Genomic DNA, 17,887 nt, shown 5'->3' on the forward strand with positions numbered 1-17,887 from the left:
ATGTATAGTCAGCTGGGAGGCTGCAGTAGCCCAAGAAAAAAATGCAGAAACTCCCATCAGTCTGAACAGAGCAAGCTTGCAAATTAAACTCATATATCAAATTGAGCATTGGATGAAAGATATAATATGAATGAAAGTAATGCGTAAGATTGCATGACAAATTAGAGGTGGCAAAGACCATCCCGTCTATCTGATATCCTGCTTGGAATCAGTTATTGCTTATAAGCAGTTACAAGGGAACATGCTGAATGGTGAATTAGCTATTCTACAATTTCCCTTGGTATGAATTACTGTGCAAGGAAGTGAACAATGTTTCTAGTCAAGGCCCACCATAACTCTGACAGGAGAACAATCGCTGATAAGGCACTGTTTACCACCACAAAGTTTACTTTGCAATGTCCTCATTTTCAATAGTGTCTTCATCTTATACATCAGCACTTTACAACTACAATTAAAAAATTGAATTTACTAATGCACAAAATTTACCATTTATTGTTACATTTTGTATTGTGGATCTCTCAAAGAAGTTACTTCCTGATATCACTTGTTACAACAAATATAAGTCATTCACTAAAAAGTCACTCTTTTTGAGATCGAAAAATGAAAAGTTACAGCAAAACCAGAAAGCAGAGTAGAGTCATTTGTCCTGAATACTCTACATTACTTTATAAAGTCATACACTGGGGAAAGGATAATACAGAAAACCTCACCATATCAGAAATAACACATATATAAACCATTTATTAATAGTTATGTGGGAAAATTGCCATACAAGTCCATCTTAATAGGCTGCTGCTGTTAAAATGATAGCATATCAGAATGAATAGAATATCGTATAAAACTATTATTTAAACTGTATTTATGACAAACTAGTCAACATATTCTTAGTAAACTGAATGATAAACTTTAGACTAATGTGATATAAAATCTAAATTCCAAATCCCTATTTTTTCTTCTTGAGCAGCATTTTGTCTGACTGTGTTTCATCATCTCTATTGACAGCTCCCTGTTGGTACTCTGCTGTACTTCAGGGACTTTGTATTACTTACACTATCACTCTGCCACTTATTCTGTCTCTATAGTGGTGCTAAGAGTAGGCCATACCTCACAGTAGATCAGATGACTGACTTCATCAACAACAAGCAGCGGGACCCTCGGTTGAACGAGATCCTGTACCCTCCCCTGAAGCCCGAGCAAGTGCAGGCTCTGGTGGAGAAGTATGAACCGGACACCATGCTCTATCAAAGAGGTTAGAGCTGCCACCTGAAATAATAGTATACCCCAGAAATACTTTCATGATATGAACAAATATCTGCAACTAGGTATAAGGCAACATTTATTAATACTATTTTGTAACACACTAAAACTCAGACACAAACATTAATGATCACCTGTTGAGAAATCATATCCTAGAAAAGAAAATTTATTTAGCACACACTCACCACATACAGTAAATAAGAAGAATCTTTTTAAATAAACTGGGTTTTTCCACATTGCTCTTTTCATATATATATATATATATATATAAAACATTATTTAATTTTTTTATTTTTTTTATTGTATTGTATTTTTTATGTAGTAAACAGTGAAAGGTAGGTCTGAGAAAATACTGAGTCTGAGTAGTCTGAGTAGCTGAGAACCTACTCATCAGCCATCAGATGACTGCCTAGGCAACACCACTTGAAATGTGACTTGCCTTCTTAGATCTTTTCTGATAATCCACAAGATCCAACCATGTTCTTTCTGGTTTTGGTTGGTGTAACGACTAGTATGTTTATGTTCTCTAATGTTATGTAAAATGATGCATGGATTAAAATTTTTTTTTTTAACATGTACAAGGGCCAATACTATTTAGAGCATGCATCTGATTTTATTCTAAGTAGCTGCCAAATCCAAAGTTTACTTTACATAAATGCAAACCCATGGAAAATATTGTAAATATTGAATATAATAATGAAGAATATTGTAAACAAAACTTTCTGGTTAACACAATCAGTTTTTGTCTGAAGCATGTTTGCATGTTTTGCTTCTGGAGGCACTGCTGCTGCCATCTCTATAACATTGCTTCTACATGCTTGTCTTAAATTCCTGTTAACTCTTTAATGAGCTGGTACTTTTATCCATACCTTTGGAAGAAGCATCTGTAAAACTTGTGTACACATAGCACATAAATGAAAGAAAAACAAGATGAAAGAGTGTAAGTAAGGAAAAAGGAAAGGTGTAAGGAAGAAAAGGAAATATGCACGAGTATTCTTTATTAGTTTTTGACCAGACCTGAAGATTGGTCAACCATAAAGCTTATGATAACATGAGCAGACGACAGTTGGAAGTAAACATAGCAGATCTCACCACCATCTTATAAACTTTTGTAAATATTGCGTCCTTAGTGCTCTTCCTTGGCATGAAACCATTCTGTTGCTGATAGAAACCTATTCTCTCAGTCTAGCCTTCACTACTCTTTACCATAACTTCATGGTGTGACTGACCAACTTTATTTCCCTAAAGTCGAATCGTTACCAGCACACCTCTTTCTCTTTTCCTCTCACCCTTCAAAAGAATTCTCTTACCTTCTAAAATATTTTTTAACAATCTAGTTATACAATTCCAATGCCATCTGTCCTAAACATCTCCATGCTTCTACCATTATGTCATCTAGTCCTACCAACTTTCCACTCTTCATCCTCTAAATCGCTGCTCTCACTTCCTCCTTAATCCACATCACCCAACCTTCTCTCTCTCATTTTCCTCATTCATTAGTTGTTTAAAATACTCCCTCCATCTTCTCAACACACTCTTCCCACTGTTCAAAACATTTCCATCTCCATCCTTTATTACTCTTACTTGCAGCACATCCTTCCCAGCTCGGTCCCTCTGCCTGGCCAGTCAGTCTTCTCCTACCTTTGTGTCCAACTTCTCATACAGCTCCTCATATGCCATTTTCCTTTTGGCACATCCCTCTTTACTGGTTGCCTTCTTCTCATACTCTACTTTTCTCATTTCTTTCACCAACCTCTTTCTCTTTATGCTTTCCTGCACTTCCTCATTTAACCACCACATCTCTCTGTCTTCCTTTCTCTTCCCAAATGTCACACCAAGTATCTTTCTAGCAGTCTCCCTTATCAGTTTTGCAGTAGTTGCCCAATCACAAAGCACCTCTTTACCACCACCAAACCCCTGTCTGACCTCTTCCCTGAATCTCAGACTACAGTCTTCCTCCTTCAGTTTCCACCATCTTATTCTTTTTCAGTTCTTACTCGTCTCCTTTTTCACCTCCAAAGCCATCCTACAGACCACCATCCGATGCTGTTTAGCTACACTGTTTCCTGCCAACACCTTACAGTCCCCAATCTCTTTCAGGTTATATATACTATACATCACCCTATGTACCCTGTAGATGTCTTCCTCCTCTCTTTCTCCTCCTTTGGCTAACAGTAGCCCAATTTCCACTGGTACCCTGTTGGCTAACAATACCTGTGGCGGTTGTTGTTAAGCCAAGCCACAACCAATCCGATCACACAAACTCTTTGTGTGATCTACATCCTCGGCTTTTACTCTCACAAGGCTAAAAAGGTGATGTTCTTCTGAGATGAAAGTCACCCCCATTGTCTCATTATTGAGACTGTGTTCATATGTCAGAGTAAAAAAATAACTTTCTTTCGGCTTCTCCCGTTAGGGGTCGCCACAGCGGATCCTCCGCACGTTTGATTTGGCACATGTTTTTACGCTGGATGCCCTTCCTAACGCAACCCTCCCCAATTTATCCGGGCTTGGGACCGGCACTGAGAGTGGCTGGGGATGGTTCCCTGACCGGGGATCGAACCCGGGTCGCAGCGGTGAGAGCGCTGCGTCTTAACCACTAGACATATGTCAGAGTAAAAACGTTGTTAATTAGGCTTTGGAAGTCTTCCCGAGTGCATGGCACCATTAATTAATGTGAAGTGGCCAGAGGGACTAAGGAGATCTCCCATACACTGGAACTCTACCTGGAGAAACTTGAAGGTGAGAGATGTTGAGAACCAGCTGATTTTTTCTTCCCAGGAGATGTCACTGGCTGTCACTGACCATCACACTAATTGGTCTATTACTTGTGTTAGATTTCTGCTAAGTTGCTTTTGAAGTGTTATCAGGATTGTGATTTTAGTATCCAGTGGAAACTAAACTTTTTCTTTCCTTAATTATTTGAAAGTACAAGACATTTTGTCATTGCTAGGTTATTATAAAGTACATGCTGCCAGCTTCCATTTGTGTTCATACAAAATGAAGGATCTAGAAATCACAACTATTTTATATAACGTCCCATCATTTCTCACCAGTCCAGTCAGGTATTCTTGTCAAAATGATTACACCAAAGATAATGCTGCCTTTATATGAGGAACATGTTGCATGTAAGATTGTCATTGGACTTGACTCTCTTGTCTTGATAATTGATATAAACTATGATAGCTGGATTCATTCTGAGATGGATTATAATTCCTTATGTTGATCTTCTTTTTGGAAACTAATCAAGAACTGAGAACTTACTTCTAAAGTATTTGTTAAGCATCTTACAATATTATCAAATTTGGAATGTTCTTTGTGGGCTGAAAGACAAAAACAGCAAAAATGTGCAATTATTAAGGAAATGGCTACTAAAATTAATCCAGATATTAATATGAAATACTACTCAATACTACTAAATTAAAGTTCTGCACATGAGCCACACTGTTTTCAATAGTTATTTAATTGCAGATAGTGTTGTAAAAGAGTAAGTAAAATTGTTGCTTTGTTTCTCAGGGCAGATCTCTGTGGAGGGTTTTGCCAGGTATCTAAATGGAGAAGAGAACAGCATCATCCCTCTTGAAAAATTGGACCAAAGTGAGGACATGACACTTCCTTTGTCTCACTATTTCATCAACTCCTCACACAACACTTACCTCACAGGTCAGTGAAGCAGACTATGTGCATCTCTAGCTTGTCTCTCATTCTCTTATTTCTATAACAGGACTGAATCATAAACAATTTCAAACCCAGTAAGCAGTACGGTATACATGCTGAACAACATACAATTAAATTGCACTTAAATAATACTATGGGTATTATAGATCAGTGAACATTCACAAATGGTTTATACTGTATTGAATCTTATTTCATTTTCAGTTCAGGTTTCTTTCTCATTGCAACAACTTTATTGCTTCATTGTAATAGCTTATTTGCAGAGTCATTAAAATCATACAAATTGAATTTGTACCATTTTGTAATGAAAGTAGTTATAGTAATAGTAGTAAACATTAGTAAACAATAATTAGACAGTAATTACACAGAAATATGATTGAATTGGAAGCTGGACATATTATGGCATAGTGTGTAATAAAATAAAGGTCATAATATCTTAAAATTGTAACAATTATTGAAAAAAGATCAAAAACTTTTATTTTCTGATGTATTTAGTACATCGAGTAAAATAATCCAAGAATTACTTAAGTACATAAATAGGTAAAAAATGGTCCTGAAGCTAATTTTAAAAATGATAATTTTCATTCTCTTACATTTAATGGAGTAATAAGAGAAAACATAAATGCCCTCTTTTAACCTCAAAGCTTGTTTGTTTTATGTTTTGCCAGAAATATTTGTAGCGTAACGTTGAATTGTGGGCATTAAATTTGATTTTCCATGACATTAAAAATGACTTGACCAGAGCTAAGAGACGTTTTTAACTGCGTCTAGGACACATCCTTAAAACTGACACAAGGAAATCATTACAAAAAGCAAATCACATTTTATGCATGGAAATTTACAGCTAAACATTAAACATTTTATAATAAATTATTTTATATTTGCAAAGATTTTAATGTGTTCTATGTATTATAGATATCTACATAATAATAATATACAGAATATGTGTTTTAGATCTTTATAGGAAATATAGCTATAGAAGGAATAATATAACTAGAAATGTAAAAGAAAATGAGCTAACAGATAATATTCAACAAATGATTTTTCTAATGGACTGGGTCGTTAAATACTTCATCTGATTGCCCTAACGGACTGATTTTTTTTCCAGATAAAGACATTAAAAGAATGTGCACTTGCAAGCAGTTATTAGGGGATAATGTAGATCAAACATTACTTGAAAAGATGGAATGTGTTTTCCGAGGAAAAGGAAAAAAAACTAATAGGCTTTTGCCTGAAAAATGACCTAATATCTCTCTTAGGCTTCATCTTCTCTGCTGTAGTATTTTGTTTCTAATCGGGAAATAATTGCTTTGCTTACGATGGTAATGTGGCTTCATTACTTTTATTCTTTTTACGAATTGTAGCATATAGTCTATTTGATTGAAAATTATAGACATTCTACTTCTTCATAGCAAATAAAATTGAATTTGAATTTACAAACTCAGCTAACTTAGCCAAGACATGTCAAAATTCTTACAATGTTATCTGCAATGTATAGCCCTGCATATTAAACTTAATGGTATTTCTTTTAACAAATTGCATATTTCCCTCAGAAATGATTTTTTTTGTAATAAATTGAATCAGTCTTGTATTCAGGTGCTATAATGTTACACTTAATATGTGCTCCGGTGGCTTTGCTGGGTTCTGAGTGTGGGTGTGATTTATGCAGCGGGGCAGTTGGCAGGAAACTCCTCAGTGGAGATGTACAGGCAGGTGCTGCTGTCAGGCTGCCGCTGTGTGGAGCTGGACTGCTGGAAGGGACGCACGGCCGAGGAGGAACCCATTATCACCCACGGCTTCACCATGACGACCGAGATCTCCTTTAAGGTGAATTAACATTAGCAGTGAAGGTGGGGACACAAACCATATGGTTTAAGCTTGTGAGACAGTAAGTGAGGTAAGAGGAAGGTGTATTTGTGTGCTGGGATATTGGGACAAACGGCAGAGAGTATGCCACTATGGCACTTATTGGACTAGAGGATATGTAATCAAAAATAGGTCTGACATGCGAGAAGAAATCCCTAATATATTCAGTTGAGTGCAAACGTTTTACTACACTTAATCTGTTTTACACCAACCAGATCTTTAATCTTTCATTTATTCATTCATTTTCTCGCGCTTTTCCGTAATTCGGGTCGCGGGGGCAGCAGTCTAAGCAGGCCCCCGCCTTCGACTGCTGCCCAATCCTTACAGCACCGTCCCTTACGGTCCCTCCTGCAGGTGGTGAGCCCACAGGAAGATCTTTAATGTTTTAAATAACAATTCTATAATAGCTTATAGACTAACTTTATAGCTGACTTTAATGTCTTTTGTTCATTTTGAGCACCTCTTTTTTTTTTATATATATTGCCTTTTCAGTCCAATTTTCAACCACCTGTAATGTGGGTTTTAAGGTTTAAACAAATTTAACGGATATCAGTCAGCAAAACATCACAAATGAATTTGTTGACCATAGAGTATATGTTCTTGTATCCTTTTGTTTAGAAATGCTAGTTTAATACATACACAATTCATATTCAACCAGATATTAATTGACGTTTTACCATATCTGTACGAAACCCACCTTGTTGCTCGGGATGAATTGTGACCAAGTCCCACATGTACAGAGTATATATATATATATGGAGATCATTTGCATTCTCTTATTAGGTCATCATAGCTAAACTCCTTCTTCTGATTAGACAGCTAAAGCATCAAAGATTGACTTGTAATAAGAATGCATTTCCATCTGGAGTGGCATTAGAAATATCTTGTTATCAGCATTCATCATTGCAGTACTGGGTCCATGGTTGGTCCGGAAAGGGTTTTGAGGCTTGATGATGATTGTGCAATGCCACATGTCTTTTTCAGGAAGTGATTGAGGCCATTGCTGAGAGTGCTTTCAAGACATCTCCTTTTCCTGTCATTCTTTCATTTGAGAACCATGTAGACTCGTAAGTAAAAAGGCACTCCCACCACTCAGGCTACACAATTCTCATTTTCTCAGACCATGCTGTTCTTCTGTAATCATTTGATAAGGCACAAGTAAGCAATTAGTAATGATTTCAGTGATGCGACTATGGTGCACATAGTTTTCCAGATCAGAGTTACATAGAAAATATATAAAAGATTAAATAGTTATAGAAGACAGATGCACTGGTCATGGGATGCAATTTTGAGAGCAGATGTATAAGTAAGTTTTGTCTTGTCAAGGTAAACAAATTAAATTGTCTTTTGTCAGAGAGCGGGAAGTTAATGTAAATGTATGTGAGGTCATGACTGTGGCGCTGATAGTCTTTTTGTTTGTCTTGTTTTCACAGCCCCAAGCAGCAAGGTAAGATGGCTGAGTACTGCAGATCAATATTTGGAGATGCTCTGCTTACAGAGCCACTGGAGAAATACGCAGTGAGTTCACAACTTTAAATTTACTTAAAGGATGAATTTGGAATTTGTATTCATTCTAGAAGCTGTCTAGATGCACACCTATCTCATCCATTACCAAATTGGCCACCATACGTGCATAAAATGCCTTATTTTGATTTGATTTGATAATAGCTTTTCTCTCAGTTCATGCTATGTATCTAAATGCATAAATGAATGTTTAAATCTTCAAAATCACGAAACAGAAATCATGACATTTATTTTAGATCTGTTTTCTTTTCCAACCAATCATACACTCCCTGGAATCAGTGTACTCAATCCGCCACACGGTTATCACAGTGCAGTGGACTGTTTGCTTGGTGCAGATTAAATGGAAATATGCCACTAGCTGATCTAAATGCTAGTGCTTGGCGAACCTTTATCTATACCCATCCCACCCCTCCCACAGTTGTCATAGTGACCAGTCAAAAGCTTGCTTTGTGCTCCTGTAGAGGAACTCTAAGCCCCCGTCACTTGTCCTTACGTAACTGCTTTCCCCTTTTCATCCCCATTCTTTCTCTCGTTAGAGAAGGTTGTGAATGACTTGCGGTAATACACTCATTGTGCTGGTAGATTTATTGCAGTAGGAACGGCCTGTATCTTGGCTGCACTGTCACTGTGGCCTTTGTGTAAGAGAACATGTGAAGTTCGCTTGGTCTGCCAGAGCCAAGCCAACTGTCCAACTGTGAAAAGCGTATTGGGCTTTAGATCTAAGTTATTTTTCTTTTCCCAAGAGCAAATGGAAAGGCACAAACAGCATTTTGTAAAATCTGAACTGAACTAAAGAGACAGACATTTGTACCTGATTATTCCCTTAGAAAACAACACAGAAAGATCTGGGAATAGGATAAAGTTAATTGCTATGAGTCTCCCCCTTACACACACCTCTTAAAATCCTCTCTCTCTCTCTCTCTCTCTCTCTCTCTCTCTCTCTGTTTTATTATACTATAAATTAAGTTAAACAAAAATTTCATTTAAATGTGAATTTATTTACTACTGTGTCCAAAATGCAAACCTTTTTCATAGAAACATATCTATACTCAACTATACAGTGCCCAATGTCCTATACCTTGTTTTATATATATATATATATATATATATATATATATATATATATATATATATATATATATATATATATATATATATATATATATATATATATATATATATATATATAAACAAGATATAGGACATTGGGCACTGTATAGTTGAGTTTAGATATGTATATGTATATAATATATATATATATATATATATATATATATATATATATATATATATATATATATATATATTAACCTTGTTAAGACTTGCAGCACAAAGTCTTGGGCTTTGAACCCTTTCAAAATGCTAAAAATTAATGATTTATTTTTATGTTTATAATTAGGCTAAATGGAAAAAAAAGGTTCTTGGTCAATAAATTGAACAGATTTTCGCTGTTATGTGGTAAAAAAAAAGACCTAACGAGCCCGTCAAAGATTTAAATGAGTTCATACGTTGATGTAATATGATGTATAAACTGCTAGACTATAATTGTTAGATTGTACATCTATTGCTTGTTAATTATAGAATAGTTAGTTAGAATAGTCAATAACATTCAGTAAGTCTTACACACCTCTGTTTTCAGCTGGAACCAGGAAATCCTTTGCCGAGTCCAATGGACCTCTTAGGGAAAATTCTCATCAAGAACAAAAAGAACTCCCACAAAGATGAGGGCAGCGCAAAAAAGAAGCTCTGTGAGCAGACCTCTAATACCTACAGCGATTCATCTAGTGTGTGTGAGCCGTCATCTCCAAGCGCAGGTATTTATACTTTTTATTCCAGTTCACCTTAAGACCTACCATTAGCTATTGGGCTGAAGAAATAATGGGATCTTTAATACTGGAACAGCTATATAGGTTTTACATGTGAAAATATAATGGCTGCTTTGTGAAATTGTTCTGTAAAACAGGACAGAAACCTTATTCTGAATACCATCGATCTAAACAGAACCTAGGTGAGTTGCTCCACACTCTTGTAGTTAGGTTATCTGTATTTTGGCTTCCTCTATAGAAAAAGCCTGTAATTACTTTTTAGCAAGGATGCATTTGACTTCAGATCCTCAAAGGGTGAGTAATAGCAGGCATGTTGGTCAATATTTTCACCGTTAGCTTTCAGCCACAATCAGCAGCGTCGATGAAACGCATCATCTGCTACACTATAGTGATACTGCCCTCTGCTGGACAGACACCTTTAACACATAACCAAGAAGAATCCACTCAGATGGAATAAGAGTCTCTTAAGTATTCCAGTATGCACTAATTAAAGCCTTCCACTGACTTTAGTTAGAAGAAGATCAGTCTAGTTTGTAGACTGATTTACATTTTAATGTTTTCCATACTCTTTTCTCTCTCTTTTAGTTGCTTTATTTTACATTTACACTTGCGGCATTTAGCAGACGCCCTTGTCCAGAGCGACGTACAAAAGTGACTTGAGTCTCTAACACAAAAGTATAATGCATATAAAGCAGCATATAAAAGACTCTCTTGAGTCTCTCTTGAGTCTCTTTGAGTCTGCAATAGTGTAATGTCTACTTGTGTATTTGTGTGTTTACTTGTTTAGTAATTTATTCATTTATCCTTTTTTGGTTTTTGGTTTCTTCTGTATCTTTTTTACTCTCTCTTAGGAGCGGAATTGATAAAATAGTAAAATAAAATAAATAAAAAATGTACACCATGATCATGTACAAATGCCTGCAGAAGTTATATCCCCAAAAAAGCTATTTTTTCCTAATTTTACCGGTGATATGACCAGTTAATTTTATGTAAAAACATATGATGATTTTGAGTAAAAAAAAAAAAAAAAAAAAGGAATAAAGTTTTCAAACTCTATCCTACAGGAAACATTAGCAGTATCCTAAGGGAAAGGGTTTGGCTTTTTGGAAAGGTTTTGGTCTTTGCATTGGGAATGACCTGGAATTTTTTTATAGGCTCTACAAATCATGACATGCCGGACTCCAGTCAGCCAAACTCTGAGACAGGCAGTGACAGCAGACTACAGGGGAGAAAATATATTGGTGAGTAAACATTAGTCTACCACGAGGACCAACACACATGAAAATAGCTATACTAAGAAGAGTTCTCTAGAAATTGCATTATTGAACATTTTGCCTTTGGAGTTCATTAAAAAACACAAGCTTCATATACTTATATAACTTATACAGATATAAGGTTTATTAGAAGGGTCGTACACTGTGATACATACAGTAAGCACTAGAAATCAAAAAAGCATTTGTTATTAAAATTTATGAAGGTTTGCCAAGGTTTCAGTCACCATGTATACAATTTATGGTGGTGGTCTGTTTGCATCAGGATATTATTATAATATGCAACTTATACAACTTTAACACAAAGTTAAAACGTATTTTTTGAAAAACACTGCACACCTACTGTGAATTATGTCAGGACTCTATATGTCAGCTGAATAAATAAGAAATGAAAATAATACTATAATTATATATATTAGCGTTCTCAAGCAACATACCAGTAATGATCATTTAGATTATTTCTCTTTTTTCATGCTGCACTTCTAAAAGCTTAGAAATAATTTATTAGGACGCTGTGTTGGTACAATGCAAATCAACCTATGGGTGAATGTATTTAGTTTAAAGTTTAGGATTGATGTATTTATTGACATGATGTGTGAAAATATTTGTTTGTTTTTTAGCTGTTATATAGCGTTACGATATGCATGACATTCAGATCACAAATAAATGTTAACGTTTAAATTAATTTGTCATCAGGTGAGTTTGATGCAGAAAGTGATGATGAAGATGACGAAGATGATGACTGTAAAAAGTCCATTGATGAGGTAGACACCGCTGTCTGTGTATTTAAATAGCTTACTAAGGATTTAAATATGTTAAGATGCAATATGTACTAAAAATGTTACTGTTGTAAACAAACTGTATACTATTACAAACAATACCCTCTCATGTCACTCCCAATTATCTGACAACTCACGCACTTAATAGGGGATATTCATGCACTCAGCAGTCTTTTGTAAACATGGATTAGCTGTGTCAGTATTAGGCAATATAGGAGCGCACTGCTAATATGCATCTTCTTTAGGGGACAGCGGGAAGTGAAGCATTTGCCACAGAGGAGATGTCCAATTTAGTCAACTATGTCCAGCCAGTCAAGTTCAGCTCATTTGAAGCTTCTAAAAGTAAGTTGATTATTAAGTTGATATTAAGATAATAATCGAATATACTTAGTATTGTACATCATGTGCTATATCAGGCACACAACAGGCTTTATGCTGCAAATGAACTGTGTCATAAGCCTAATTTTACCCACACATCTATACTATCTTATTTTACAGAGTCGAATAAAAGTTATCACATGTCATCTTTTGTGGAGACAAAGGCACTAGAGCAGCTGACGAAGTCTCCAGTGGAATTTGTGGAGTATCCTTTTTGCAATTTGATTACAATTTATTTAATTTATTTACCAATATGAATTAATATTTATTAATGCATTTATATTTTGTGACTGAGGATGTCAAGCTGCTGCTTCACATTTCTAGCATTGTGGATGGCTTAAGCATGTGATAAAAACTAAACAGAATGTGTAGTTACAGGAAAATAATCATTGACAAAGTGCTCTAATGCTGTATATAGTTACATTCTTTGTTATGGAATGTCCAGGGAAAAAGTTATCACTTGTGTTTTACTGTATTTCTTTACAAACTTAGAAATCTGTTTCTGCTTAAATTATTATGTTGCACATTGGACACAAAAAATTAAAACACTTATTAGTCAGATTTGTGAATTTGAGAAAAATGGCATAATAAAAATGAGTCATTTAAGAATTTAATGCTTGCTGTTCCATAACTTAGATCACACAGGTATAACAAACTACAGCTTAGTCGAATCTACCCCAAAGGCACAAGAGTGGACTCCTCCAACTACATGCCTCAGGTGTTCTGGAATGCTGGATGTCAACTTGTGGCACTGAACTTCCAGTCAATAGGTACATTAACTGTAAAAGTAAGCAAATAGCATTCAGGGCTTTACTAAGGTTATAGTATCAGAATGCTCCTAATTCAATTACAGTTTCTTTTTCTTTTAGAGTCAGCCAAAGTAAAAGTAAATGTTAATAAAATAATATTACACATCAGATAAGTGGAGAGGCTTTTTCTTGCCCCATATATATTAAAACACAGTGAAATTCTTTCTTCACATAACCTAGTTTGTTAGGAAGCTGGGGTCAGACCGTAGGGTCAGCTATGATAGAGTGCCACTGGACCAGAGAGGGTTAAGGGGCTTGCTCAAGAGCCCAACAGTGACAACTTAAATAATGCGCTTTAAATTAAATGTGCTTGTAAATTAAACATGTTAATTGTGAGCAAAAATTAAATTTGCGCCTTGGGGCATTAAGTTGTTTTTTTTTTTAAATAACATTGTTTGGCCTAATTTTCTTTGAATATAAGCAGGTTACCAGCTCCTTAAATTTTTTTATGTAAGGTTTACATTTTGCTTTACAGTAATTCCTCGATATAGTCGATCAAGCAACACTCCATCATTATTAGTACATGTAAATTGTATATGCATTTACATTTATGCCATTTTGCAGATGCTTTTATACAGAACGACTTACAATTACCTCTTAATTTACAATTAATGTTTATATACTGAGCAAATGAGGATCAAGAACGCAGACACCCAGCAGTGATCTTCTGGTCCACAGTCTAACACCTTAACCACTTTCCTTTATGCAAATAGCATGCAAAGGATTTGTGTATTTATGTATGTACAGTTATGTCAAACATAAAATGTTATAATCAATTATTAGGGGTCATATTTTTGTTGGTAACTTATTAGTGGGTGTCACAATCTTTGCTGTATGTGTGAGCATAGTTTTAGATCTTGGATAACAGTCCCTGTGCCAAGTTATTTCCCCTCAAGCCTGGGATAAACTTTACTGACTTTTAAGATCTTATTCCAGATAGGGCACAATCTGTGAGAAAATGTGAGTCCAGTTGGAAATATGTCATGGCTCCTTATTCTCTTTTGTTACTTGACAGATCTGGCCATGCAGCTGAACCTGGGCATGTATGAGTACAATGGAAAATGTGGCTACAGGCTAAAACCCGAGTTTATGAGGAGGCCTGATAAAAACTTTGACCCCTTCACTGAGAGCACAGTGGATGGAATTGTAGCTCACACACTTTCAGTAAAGGTAATACTTTAAATGATTGTAGAACAGAGCATGCTGCGTTGTATACTTTTTCTGATTCCACTACTGATATCAGCTTTCCTGGAGTTTATGCTGCTCTGATAAACTGCTATGATATAAACTTTTCATATCATATTGTTCACATCAACTCATCTGTTTTGGGTTGGTAAGACAGATGCTTACAGGAAACTTGGATTTCCCAGCAGGCACATAACTTTAAAAATATCGATGAAATGTTTGGATGTAGTGAAGAAAAGTGGATGCATGTGTGCTATAATTGCTCACTATTTCTTTTTGCTCTGACAGAAAGAAACAGAACATTTGCAGGATTATTAAATAATCTTTCTAAACATTAACTAAAATAATAATTTAATTAATGAATTGAACTATATATCTTTATGTGTTTAGTGACCATTCAAGAAATTCTTAAACAAATAGGAACTTAAAGGCCTGGAACATACCACTGTCTCTTGTTCTTATGTTGTATTGCATGGGCATCCATATTACTATGAAATTATAGAATTTCACCTCAGAAGTATGAGCTCTTGACAAACTTTTTTGGGGGAAATTTGATTTGAAGGGACATTGAGAAGGACTTTTCCAAGACAGACTTCAGAAACTGGAAAACCCATTTCCTATTAAATTTATTGCATGACTGCATGATTTAATAACAATATTTGTTGTGATAAAACTGTTCTTACTTAATAAGTCAAAGATGAAGAAATCATAAGGTAGATTCCCTGATGTATTAAGTGCAAATGTAAGACGTGCAACTAGACAGACATCATATCATGAGTGTCTCACAATATATCTAACAGATCATATCAGGACAGTTTCTGTCTGATAAAAAAGTTGGCACCTATGTGGAGGTGGAAATGTTTGGCCTCCCAGTGGACACTAAAAGGAAAGCATTTCGGACAAAGACATCTCCTGGCAATGCTGTTAATCCTGTGTGGGATGAGGAGCCCATAGTCTTTAAGAAGGTAAATCAAAAGCCTGTTGATTTTTACACACTTTTACTTTTTAGTTCCTAGATATATAAAGATTTTTCAAATCTGTTCACTATTTTGTGCTCACTGGTTTCTTCAAGGTGGTTCTTCCCACACTTGCGTCTTTAAGAATAGCTGTCTATGAAGACAATGGGAAGATTATTGGGCATCGCATCATACCGGTGAACGCCATCAGGCCTGGCATGTAGCTTTGTTTTTAAAGCACTGCTTTAAAAGTTTTTAGTATTGTTATTAATAGTGAACAGCAGGGATAAACAGTCTGTCTCCTCGCTCTCACGTTCTCCCACTCTTGTTTCAGGTTACCATTACATAGGGCTACGAAATGAGAAGAACCAGACACTAACACTACCTGCTGTGTTTGTCTACACTGAAGTTAAAGACTATGTCCCTGACACCTTCGCAGGTATGAGTTCAGGCTGAAACTCTGCATTGTTGGCTTTCGGAAAAAGCCAAAGCTTTTTCTAAACATCTGCTGTCCTCAAGCTTTAAATCACGGTCTGATATTGCCCAAACAGATGTTATTGAGGCGCTGTCCAATCCTATCCGCTACATCAACCTGATGGAGCAGAGAGCCAATCAACTTGCAGCTCTCACTGAGGAGGAAGAAGGGCAAGAGGTGAACAACAAAGTGGTGTGTACTGTTTAAATGTGATTAGGTTTATGTGGCTGTGTCTCTGTTATACTGTGTGTGTGTGTGTGTGTGTGTGTGTGTGTGTGTGTGTGTGTGTGTGTGTGTGTGTGTGTGTGTGTATAAGCCATTCCATCTATTTCCCCAGTCACCAAATAGTTGTCAGCACTCACTCACTGAAGTGTGAGCTGATTGCTTGACCTGCGGGATCTCTTTGTCCTGCCCTTCCGTCTAATCAAGCTGATGTAGCAGTGGAAGAGCCAATTAATGGTTACCCCGAGCTATTGCTATGGCAACAGTTTTAAAGGAAGTTGTAGTATTCCCTCAGTCGTTTAAACCATACCAGTTGCAGTTCAAACAAACAACAACCACAGCAGAGTAAAGCCAATGAGACAGGATTAAGGACTAAATAGTTGAAAACTATTCAGGCTTTTCAGGCTTACAATTAAGAATGATAAGATTGGGGTACCAGCGCTATATCTATAACGTCTGCTCTGGGATGGAGGTAGTTTGAGTTTGTTATATAATATCTTCAGAGATGTAGCACACTTCAATGTTCTAAATATGTTATAAGGAGCAACATCTATTTAGTACTTTTTGGTAATATAAAAAGCTTTCAATTGGCCAGATGACTAAAAAACAGGTTGTTTTTTCCTGAAGCTTGCCAAGATGTCTGATTTCTTTGATTTTCTTTGTCATTTGCAGATAGATGCATGTGGGGAGCTTGTATCAGAGTCAAACTGCGAGGCCCAGCCTCCTCCAGCCGAGAATGGAACGAGCCATACTCCTCTCATCTCCCCCAAACCACCTTCACTGGTCAGCCATCATGCTCACTCCACAGGTATACATTCTGTCTTAAAAGCTTTATTCAGTTATTTAAATTAAGAAATAAATGTTCACTTGTATTTTATAAAAGGCTCTATTTTATGACATGTTTTTGTTTAAGTTGTAACTTGTTTAAAAGTACAATTAGAAGTGAAATTTTACGTGGTTACATTTTACTTATAGATCTTATAGAGGATTTAGTAGGAGGTGCATTATTTGAACGCACTTCAGGGTGTTCATTATACAGTATGTGCATCACCTAATGCCTTGATGTCAATAAATTTGTTTGTTAGACATTTTATTGATTCTGTTCATAATTTTTTGCATAATGCGGTGTCAGCCGCATTTTTTTTTTAATTCAGCCAGACATGTGTGTATAATATTTAATAAGATAAGAGTACTTGTATAATAAGATAAGGTCTCAGAAGGCAGTCAATTCAAGCAGTTTTGGACTACCTTGTTGCCTCATTATAACCTCAGTACTGATGTGTTCCATCTATTCACAAAATTGTCATGGCTTATTATAAAAATTTTAACGTTAGCAATTACTAATATGCCAGTGTGCATTTGAGCAGCATTTGCAGCTAATGTGTGTGTATATACAGTTTGTGTGTGTGTGTGTGTGTGTGTGTGTGTGTGTGTGTGTGTGTGTGTGTGTGTGTGTGTGTGTGTGTGTGTGTGTGTGTGGGAGAGACAGTGAGAGTGAGAGAGAGAGAAGAGAGAGAGAGAGAGAGAGAGAGAGAGAGAGAGAGAGAGAGAGAGAGAGAGAGAGAGAGATTTTAATTTTTATGTGATATTTATTCCAGGATCTGTTAAACCAGCCGTTAAGAATGAAGATGTGATTCACAGTGTTTTGACAGGTACCATAGCTA

The 17,887-nt window shown here is 36.0% G+C and overlaps 1 protein-coding gene across 16 annotated transcripts in view; it reads left to right on the forward strand.

The window, feature by feature from the left end:
- plcb1l (phospholipase C beta 1-like) overlaps nucleotides 1–17,887 on the forward strand; it is a 102,594-nt gene that overhangs the window by 67,815 nt on the left and 16,892 nt on the right. For 15 of the 16 annotated variants that reach the window (XR_014536863.1, XR_014536864.1, XR_014536865.1 and 12 more), the window contains exons 9-26: nucleotides 1,083–1,249; nucleotides 4,774–4,920; nucleotides 6,602–6,759; nucleotides 7,783–7,865; nucleotides 8,232–8,316; nucleotides 9,962–10,136; nucleotides 11,303–11,389; nucleotides 12,116–12,183; nucleotides 12,444–12,540; nucleotides 12,697–12,781; nucleotides 13,222–13,346; nucleotides 14,401–14,555; nucleotides 15,371–15,535; nucleotides 15,643–15,742; nucleotides 15,861–15,965; nucleotides 16,078–16,193; nucleotides 16,896–17,031; nucleotides 17,822–17,875. Coding sequence is in view for 11 of the 16 variants with exons in the window: in XM_083562094.1 (XP_083418220.1) it covers nucleotides 1,083–1,249; nucleotides 4,774–4,920; nucleotides 6,602–6,759; nucleotides 7,783–7,865; nucleotides 8,232–8,316; nucleotides 9,962–10,136; nucleotides 11,303–11,389; nucleotides 12,116–12,183; nucleotides 12,444–12,540; nucleotides 12,697–12,781; nucleotides 13,222–13,346; nucleotides 14,401–14,555; nucleotides 15,371–15,535; nucleotides 15,643–15,742; nucleotides 15,861–15,965; nucleotides 16,078–16,193; nucleotides 16,896–17,031; nucleotides 17,822–17,875 (2,108 nt within the window). In the remaining 5 variants the exon portion in view is untranslated. The remainder of the gene's footprint in view (nucleotides 1–1,082; nucleotides 1,250–4,773; nucleotides 4,921–6,601; nucleotides 6,760–7,782; nucleotides 7,866–8,231; nucleotides 8,317–9,961; nucleotides 10,137–11,302; nucleotides 11,390–12,115; nucleotides 12,184–12,443; nucleotides 12,541–12,696; nucleotides 12,782–13,221; nucleotides 13,347–14,400; nucleotides 14,556–15,370; nucleotides 15,536–15,642; nucleotides 15,743–15,860; nucleotides 15,966–16,077; nucleotides 16,194–16,895; nucleotides 17,032–17,821; nucleotides 17,876–17,887) is intronic. The other variant, XM_083562093.1, reaches the window with a different exon arrangement.

This window comes from Silurus aristotelis, assembly GCF_946808225.1.
Source record: "Silurus aristotelis genome assembly, chromosome: 15".
NCBI lineage: Eukaryota > Metazoa > Chordata > Actinopteri > Siluriformes > Siluridae > Silurus > Silurus aristotelis.